The sequence below is a fragment of the Annulohypoxylon truncatum genome (assembly GCF_022578515.1).
Source record: "Annulohypoxylon truncatum strain CBS 140777 unplaced genomic scaffold F4807scaffold_6, whole genome shotgun sequence".
Classification (NCBI taxonomy): domain Eukaryota; kingdom Fungi; phylum Ascomycota; class Sordariomycetes; order Xylariales; family Hypoxylaceae; genus Annulohypoxylon; species Annulohypoxylon truncatum.
In genome coordinates this window covers 711,616-721,572 of record NW_025953792.1, presented here as the reverse complement: position 1 = coordinate 721,572, position 9,957 = coordinate 711,616, and the positions used below count along the sequence as shown (strand labels likewise).

The window sequence follows — 9,957 nt, the reverse complement described above, 5'->3', positions numbered from 1 at the left end:
ACCGGCTTGAAAATTGCATGGAAGAAGCACGACACCAACTTGGGGGTAAATCGAACCTATCAGCTGAATGAATGTAGCAATGCCATATTCGTCGCCTCGCAGAAGAGTATTTGGGCGAGACAGGGCTATGGTAGAATTCCTCCCACAATCCGCTGGTAACATTACCTTAACTAACTTCCGCCCATAGGTGCTGGCGCTGTGTCTGTCATAAATCGAGACTTACGAGTCTTTTCTCGGTTGAAGACCCGAATACGGAAACAAGCCGGTTCGGGCAAGTAATGCGTGGGACTATTAACGTAGCACAATTGATGTCGGGATTGGCGTGTTCAGAGACGCGATAGGCTGTAGACACCCTCGTATGTCAGAAGCACAGAATCACCACACTGCGGAATAACCCCCGCGTAGTGTCACCCGCGACCGCCAACTTGAACTTGGACCAAAAAATGAAATAAAATAAAAGCTGACAGTTGGCCCTTATATTTGAAGCCGGGAACTGGAAAGGGTGGCCGGGTGTGAGTGGTTCTAATAGCTCGCATACAACCGGTTTCGGCTTAATGATAACTATAACTGGGTTCTCGGAAAACGAAGGACGTCAGATGATAACAATCGCGCTAATGCGGACAGTCCGTAGCTGACAGACCGGTCACCGGTGAGCCGCGATAGCTTGCGACGAAGAAGTGGGTGAGTAGATCAAAGTCTAGACAAAGTACAAAGTCTAGGCTCTGGACTCATCAAATCTATCCGTCGCGGGAGTGACTCGGCAAATCGCAATAGCATGTTTATCTCTTAGATACTTCGAGGTTAATTGTAGAAGTGGTAGAAATCTTGGTATGAGTATTAGTGAAGTGTAAATGGAAGAAAGAAATTGGTATGTTCTAAAATAGTCTATTCGTAATTCCGATCTTTCCGCCGAGGTTTAGGCGTTTATGTAGATACCTGGATAATTACATATCTATGTATCTAAGTGGCTTTCGATTCAATAACAGGGGTACATGACGTGATGATCGGGATGGTTTGTTGCATGTTGCATGTTGCATAATCGTATCTCGTATCTTGGAAAGCAGTTGGCCGTTCCTCACTTAATCGTCTTCACTATTTACATCACCAAAAAAGCAAAACACCTTCGACAACTAGATATCATGCCTTACCTAATAAGGCATTGGCCTTCATCTTACTGGTCTGAACGTTTTTGGTTTCACTGCATGCTACTTGTTACCGACGTAGCATGTCTTTCGGGGACTTCTTACATCCGTCTCTACTTGCTGCTCAGGTGTTCTGTCTTGGCCCGGCTCAGATCAGAACTGCGACTCACCGGCATCCCGATAACACGAGAGAATTTCAATAAACGGGCCCAAGCTTAAGGAACGGCTGGATGACGGGTTACACCAGCGCAAAGATAGGTTTCTCACTTGGCCTGCCACTACGTAGGTACATGCTCTTGAAACTTGATTGGAATCCAACCAGGCGAATCCCATGCACACTCACCACTCCATCCCATCTCCCTAGGTCTCATCCAAGGAGAAACGCTTTCTTGCGGAATGATATCCCGGCCCCGAACGTCATTCCCAAGGCCTCATACACATCGATTAGGTGAGAAATTCGTACCTAGATGAGAGATGAGATGCAGGCCTATCTTGTGTACAGTATGCAGCAGCAATGTACATACCGAAAAGATTCGGTTTCTGCTTCTGTTTCTGCTTCTGTTTCTGAGTTCGCGCTACCGGCCCTACCCGGTTATTGCGGTTCCATTCTCATACAAAGCTTCGAATGGCGAGGGAGAGGAAACTGCTCATTTATCCCTTGGGATTGATAATATCCTCGAAGCTTGAAACCCATTCAGTCGAATGGCCTTCGGGGTTCGCATCGGTCCCGACTCGCCCATATTTAGTTGAATGGCAGGGTTACCATCCCTAAGAATGCTGGCCAATCATAATTACCTAGGTAGGTACCTACATACTTAGGTATTTCAGCTCTAGTACCAGCGCTATCAGCGCCGCCAGCACTGTGAGGTCAGATCCTCAACGAGGATGGCAGTGGGACATGTCTAGTGACACGAAAAGAATCCGTCTATTACCTTCCTTACCACCAGAGAGAGGAAATTGCTAAAATTGGATTAGATACTAGGTATTACGGTGCCATCCAGATCATGCACATACAAACCACCCGAGCACCGAGTTTGTGTCTGTCTTGGAGAGAGGCTCTGACACCACATTTGGGAGATTGGCCCGTACTTTACTAACCCAGTAGGTCAGATTCAGATTTGTACCTACCCAAGCGCCGCGCGAAGTACGAATTACAATCTGGTAAACTCTCGATTTTATCTGTTTATACGGTGAGCTCCGAAAGGGATGCAATTTCTGGAAGAACTTTGGGGAGCAGAAAGAAGAAAACGCACCATACTCGTTAAAAATTCCCAGAACCAGGCAAGGCTCTACTACGTAGTAGCTAATCTCTTCTACTATGTGTTGACTACGCAGCACATACAGTACATACTCCAGCATCTGTGCACATCCTGTAGCGTGTTAAAGGGGGGTTGAATCCTAGCTTAGGATGCAGGGTGAGCATTTGCCCCTCGAGAGACAGAAAAAGCAAAAGTTGCAAGCTCCCTACTATTGCCCAGAATATTTCGAATGAAAGCATGACCAATGGAGCCATGTAGGCTTTACCGCAGCACAACAGAATCCCGAGGTGGATATACATACGTATTCCTGAGCCGGTATAATACACTAATGAGGTAGATCAGAATCCTGGTTACCGTATTTGCGGGGTTTTCCTTAATCGAAGGAAAACCAGAGAACGACTGGCGCTGGTTCGCGCGCCGCGACGCCCTGTATCTACTCCTATCAATGCCAATTCGCACGCGCATCTCACACACACGGTACAGCGGCACTAGCCTCCAACAACGGGGTGCAACCTGGCTGCTTCTGGGTCCAGGGACTCTCCCTGCAACAACGGCATACGCAAGCACTTATTGGGACAAATGATCGAGCCTAGCAGATCGCTCCGATGACATTCAACTGACAGGCAGGTTCAGACAATGCATAGAGGATGAACGGGCTCCTGTCGTTTTCCTTCAGCCCCCCATTTCGACGTCACGAGCCCAGGCGGCCCGCTATATTTTAGATCATCAATATCGTCCAGATGTTACCGATGAGGCTCTTTCGGCATGGCAATCCTACCCTATGCCAGGAATAATACGTGCTTCCTTTATATATACACACTTACGTACATGTCCTCAATTCTACAAGATCATCTGGCGAAGAGGAGGTGGCTTGCATTGACACCATTCAGGCCCGCGCCCATATTTGATGCCACTCAGTCTGCAGTAACGCCAGCGGAGCACACTGCATTGCCAGGTATACTTGCAGCCGTCCGATCGATGTTGGGGAAGAGTACAGAAGATCCTACATGGGTTGTTCTTCGCCATTATTTTCTTCCATCAGTTTGAGTACCTTTTGTTACTTGCAATTGAGGCTTTGACGTTACAATAAAGATTGTCTCCTTCAACGCGCCAGAGGCGCTAGAAAGCCAGTAGTACAAAATACCCAGGTTCGATTCGCATCAAGCCGCTAGAACTGTCGACCATTCATATGGAAGGTAATCTATATATCTAGATCTCTATATAACCCGGGACGATGGGATGACTAGATCGACTACCGCGTAGGGAGATAGGTAGGTAGTATTTTACCCTAAAGTCACAGCAGCCTCATAACTTTATTCCCGCTTTGCGCGCGCGTAAAAGTCCAGTAGCATCAATAGACAGCTGAAGATTGAAGCTAGCCATATCGGACTATCTAGTACACCACTTTGAAGATTCATATGCCAAGAAAATAAGCTTGAAGCGAGCTGAGCAATTCAGGAGACAACAAGATGCCTGCGACGGTACATCCGCTCCTATGTAAGTACGTTTCAATGATTTCTTACTTTTATATCATTCTACACTTCACGATACCCACACTGGCAAAACCTCGCGCATCTCGACAGCGGTAAGCTTATGTGTGTAACATAACCTACCATGTAAATAGGTACGTGCATAGCCGTCCTTTTTGGAGGAAATGATAGAACCATGTAAGTAATGATAAGCAACGCTATTCATTATCCATCACCCCTTTTCCCAATTTCTTCGTGGGTCTGGTCCCCGCAGGGGGTTAAGGAGATTCAGAACGTAATCGACAAAACATAGTGCACGCTTAGTTCGTGCCTATGTATTCCTAGGCTGCTAGGCCGGGCCGGTGAGAAATAGAGAAAGCACACGAGGCCTACCACGTTAACGGAAGGCCCTAGTCGCGGACACACGGCCGAGCGAGATCAGTGAGAAACCACCCCCTGTCATGGAATGCATTAGCGCAAGAACGGGGACAGGGGATTGCGGAAGGGCTACACCCCTGTCGGTCATTTAGAACCCCAATTCCACCCCCATCCCGTCCTGTCCATCACAACACTGGACCGGGAGCTGAGCTTTTTCAGGTCTTCTTAGTGTTCAGCTGTATTCCCCGTAAGCACGGCAGTAACTGTTAATTACTGAGTTTAGAAGGTATAATAAGATAGAGTACCGGTGAAGATGGGGGCAATTTTTACAATCAATAAAACGTGCTTCCGTGTCTCTAGTTTACCTAGTTTGGTTTGGTTTGGTTTAGCTTACACACCTGTCTAGCTTAGCTAGGAAACACGGGAAGCCGGACGGTCTGATGACAGAATTAGGTCCTAGTTATACTGCCCATACACATTTCCAGGTTTACATGTACATATTTATATGTGGTAACAACAGCGGTAACAAGGGTTTTACCCCGATATCTACATACCACATAATACATCACTTCGTGATGAACCAATGCCTAAACCAGCTAGAAGGACCAATAAATTAATCGTAATATAGGTTGTAACGACGACCCAGGCACTAAGAGCATCCCGGGATCTTGGGTGCATGGAGCTTTTAGAGGGGCGGAGAGCGGGTGCTAAGTTCAAAATCGCAATGTCGAACAGGGGAGCCAGGTTGCGAGGTTGCAAAGGTTGCAAGGTTCTAGCCTCTAATGTCTTTCCCTACATACGCAGTATGTAAATCTAGGTAGGTACTTAGGTACGTACACTTCCTAGCTGTATTTCCCCCTTGAATTCGAACATCCTTTCATTATTTTGGTGAAGGAACACCCCAGAGGCCACAATTTCTCAGAGACACAGTACATATTTTATTTTCCTTTGCATGTCTTCTTCCCTCTCACTTCGTGACCTTCTCCGTCCCTCCTTAATTCATGACCAAACTTCACTCTACTCCTTTCCTCTACGAGCACTCCTGGGGGCATCCAAACCAAGGTAAAAGTATACCAGGTACGTAGTAATATGTTCTTTTGCGTCGAGGCGTCCTGACTATTGGAGATCAAGATCCTACATAGATTCTCGGTATTGGCACTGGTATTGTGCATATGCGTTGGTAATCTAGGTCATCTGGGTCATCGGGGCAGCAGGCTAAGTTATTACTCCTTCAGCCCACGTGCTTAGCGCTCTGGTTTACTTAGTACTGCCCTAGATCAAGCAAGCCACCGTCCGTCCGTGGTCAACGGACGCTTTTGTTATCTCTTGATAGCTTCTTCAACGGTCAAATAAGCCAAGGCCTCCAGTGCTGAGTTAGCACAGTCGCCAATATTGAAATCAAGAGCGAATTTATCGTCCGAAAAAGAACGTTGAAGAGCACCCAAGCACCCTTATGTAAGGATATACCACCAAACTACATATGTATATACCTACCACCTACTTACGCGTGTAAAATGTACGTAGTATGTATCTGTGTAGTGGTAGTGCTACTTATTTAAGTGTTTAGGTATGTACCTACCAGAGCGCCTTCTAGGAAGAACCGGCCCTAGCTACATACCTGCTCTGCTTAAACTCTCCAGTACACATGGAAGAATTTACTTAGGAACATAGGAACCTAGGTACATCCCAAGGTCTACGCCTACTACCTACGTACATAGGTATACATAGGTACGCGCCTCATCCGTCTTTCTTGCCCCTCTATCAGCTTTACACTCTTAAACTGCATATATGCACATCCGGTAGCACCTTCAGCCCGTGGAGCTAGTCTGGGGTGATGGATTAATACGCAGTACGTACTAGCAAACCCCCGGTCCCTACCTACTTCTTCTTAACTTACTACAACAAGATCCCTCCTCGCCAGAAATAAATAAAACGATAGAGACTTACAATAAAAAACTAACTCTAGCCCCAACCAAAACTACGAGAAGAGACAATTCGCGAAGGGCCAGCCGAAAAGAAAAGAAAAAGCAGGATCAAAATCAAAATCGATAAAATAGCTTTCTGTCCCCCCCAAGAAACTAAAGGCCGGCCTAGGAACGGTTACCTCTTCCTAAGCAAGGATTTGACCAATTCATCCAATAGAGTATATAATTCTAAGGGCGCCTCCCGGCAGCCATTTCTCTATGATCGACGTCTCCACTTCTAACCTTCCCATCCAAGCTGGCGCGAGCTTATTTACCTATCAAAGGACCTCTCCCTCGACCACTGCAACCGCAACTATAACTACAACTACAACTACCTCCACGCAAGGTAATCCAACCTAGATCTCGAGATACTGCTTTCAACCACCAAGCCTCAAAAGTCAGAAGTGACTTTCAGGACTTTGGTCTGGGGATTTTCTTCCCCAAACCATAGAATTCGACGACAGTGGCGTTTCGGTTTCCCTAACAGCTAACTCTATCGCCGCGACAGCACGGCCCACTGTCGAATCTACAGATGACTTAGCATACAATTATATAATTCGACACTATACGACTCTAATTATCATTAACAACGAATATTAGGACGAACCTAGTCATCTGTCCTCCTGATTTCACATGGTTGCTCCGTTGGCTCTTGAGTACCGCCTACCAGAACCAGCTTCCATTTACGACTCTCGACCCAATTGCGATAAGCTCTGCCGCTTCCAGATTTTCTGAAGACTTAAGTTATAGTTTCCGAGGTAGAGGTAGCTAATACGCTTCTACCTTCTATCAGGATTTGGCAGATGCGTTGGAAGGCCAACGTCTTCTATCTCCATCTCCCATCTTCGCTCTCTATAAAAAGCATGGAAGCCGTCTCGACTAGCTTTTCTTCTCGTAGAACAGCAACTCACGCACTTCCTCAGTTTCATCTTCCAACTCCATCGTCTCTATTAGATATCGGAGTAACCAGTATGCATCCTCCATATTTTAATTATCTTCCCCCCGATTCTCCCTCCTCCTCCCCTCCTCCACCTGACGATGAAGCTCCCGGTGACAAGCCCCATCTTAATACTCCTGTTGGGTCTGTTGTTCTGGGGGCAACGCAACAGAGCTTCTCCTTTCCCGAGCAATACACCGATGAGCTTTATCTTCTAACCAACTCCCCAGGAGTGCCTAGTAGTGACACCCAAAGTCCTTCATCTGGAGTCTATAGCGGTAATTCTCAGAATTCTTCTCCGGCAGGTCCACTCTATAGCCCTCAAAGCAGCAGCTGGCAATCTTTGCCGGTTTCTACGCCTTATACGCAGAATTTGATGAACCAAGGAGGACTGATGCAGTCAAACTACGGCCGCTCTTCGATCTACTCTTCTGCTAGCCCCGCATATCCTCGAAGTTCGCAGTCTCCAGCAGACGGCCTTCCACCCCCATTCGAAAGTGGTTCACAAGCCTTTTCTCTTCCTGTTCCGGGAGGCGGGCTTAGCCACTCGAATTCATATTCCCAGCCTTCACATCAGCATCCTCTGCAGAACCCGATGATGAGCAGCCACTCGCAGGGACCCCACCCCTCCACTCCCTCAACGACAGCAGCCTCAGACAGTTACGCGCGGCCGCAACCAGGTTCTAGCTACTACTCGGCACCATCTTCGTCAACAGCTCATCAATCCTCTTACTCCTCCTTTGCGTCTACTCACACCTCCCAGCCGCAGACGTCCCCGACAACGGCAGGGGCTTTACCAAGAAGCGTTACAGCGCACCATTCTCCTATGCAAGCGCCACACTATCCAGGACAATACACGTATTCAGGAGGCCCCGTGTTGACGAATATGGCGAACCCCGGCGGTCGTATGCACATTGTAGGCCCCATGTTGTCGGGCCACCACCAATACCACCCACAGGGGCAAATAATGGGGGCGCATCATATGTATTCTAACCAGGCGGCTCAACAGCAAGATCGCCCCTTCAAGTGCGACATATGCCCCCAACAATTCAATCGGAACCACGATTTGAAAAGACATAAAAGGATACATCTTGCAATCAAACCGTTTCCCTGCACTTTTTGCGATAAAAGCTTCTCGAGGAAAGACGCCCTGAAGGTTGGTCAAAATCCCCTGCCGCTTTTGATGTCCGAATTATATGTAGGCAATGCTAATAATAATTAACAGCGACACAGGCTCGTCAAAGGTTGTGGGGCTGGACAGGACGAGTCCGGTAATGTCGTCGATACTAAAATAGAAGATCAAAACGACGGTTCGGGTTCTGCGGTGATCAAGGACGAACCGTCATGAACTCGATAGTAGGGCGTCTTATTAGAGTTGGCGTGTTGTCCCAAGCAAAGTCACCGGACAAATGCTACGCTGGGATCGGAATAGTACAGGGGTACGTCATATGAATGGTAGGGTCGTTGCATATTGCATCTACGGCGGGATATTTTCATAAGGAGCAAAAATGGCAGGATACCGGAAAAGAATAGGTCCTTGGAGTCAACGGATATGGATTTTGTGGACGGGCACGACTGATGCTCTACGATACCAAAGTCACGGCATGGTCCCCATTAGGTTATATACAGGCGGGGTTGGCAATGCGGCTTTTGTTTCCCTTTTACGTTTTTTTCTGATGGATATGGTGATTTTCCTCGAGTCGACAAAATACGAATAGGACTTCATATCGAACCAACCTTCATATTACCAGGGATCTGGACGGGTGGCCAGCTTGGTCTACACGGCTAATTGATAACGAGCGCGACCATAGCATTGTCATTGTTTCCTCTTTGTTTTTCGGGACGGTTTGGGTGGAATATATTATCTTCGGTTGGCTGGATGGACAAACATCGAACACGAATCCATACGGGCTGAGTTGATGGGGTTGGGACAGCATTCCCTAGGACCATATTCATCGGGCGGGTATTTCTCTTACGGATGGACTTCGACAGATTAGGAAATTTCACCTGGACCGGCTTACTGACAGTAACATGGATAGCGTGTTCAGTTCTGCGACTTGCGATTGTGTATATCTGGCGAACGGGGATCGGTGTATGATATTTGGACAAGATAGACTACGGTTGCTTTACGGGGTCCTTGGGAATGGAATTGAGAGCGGTCGTGCTAAGGTTGTTTGCTTAGGTATTATCGTTTGGGTAAAGAGGAGAATGTTTCTAGGTCTTCATACTTTCTTTACATGTTGATACCCCATACACGCGCATTGTATGTAGCTTGTTTCTCCTTTTTTTCGCGTAGGCAACGTGAAATGTAGCAATAGCAGACAACACCAGCGATAGGCTCCATAAGTCTGTTCCCCCTTTCAGGGGTAAATAAAAGAACACTTGCGCTATGACGTACATTGTTATGGTTGGTTCGATAGTTTTGGCTGAACAAACATCGTTGTTATAATTGAGTTATTACATATTCCATATCAAACTTAAAGGTCGAGTTACTTAAATATACTAGGTATATCATGAAGTACATACCTAGTGACTAACGACATGGCAATATTAACTCTAACGTGGTCATATTCATATTTCTAACCTTGTTAATGGTTGGAACCTTAATAATGCAACAAACTAGGTACTCTTTAAACTAGGCGATTCACAAAACATCAAGAACTATTCAGCCACATGATAAGCTAATCAACCTCAATAATCTAGTTTGAACATCAATATTTCCTACTTGTAAGGTCTTTGCTCTACAACTTTAGCAGGTAGCGTCTACTTACCCAACCAAGCCCACCATTCATACCATCTGAAGTTAGA

General features: G+C 46.7%; 1 protein-coding gene across 1 annotated transcript; it reads left to right on the top strand.

The window, feature by feature from the left end:
- Nucleotides 1–7,183: 7,183 nt before the first annotated feature.
- On the top strand, nucleotides 7,184–8,497 carry F4807DRAFT_457514 (uncharacterized protein; the record flags this gene model as incomplete). The annotated part of the gene is made up of 2 exons (XM_048001051.1): nucleotides 7,184–8,305; nucleotides 8,375–8,497. 2 exons carry the CDS (start codon nucleotides 7,184–7,186, stop codon nucleotides 8,495–8,497), a joined length of 1,245 nt encoding a protein of 414 aa, XP_047857236.1.
- Nucleotides 8,498–9,957: the final 1,460 nt, after the last annotated feature.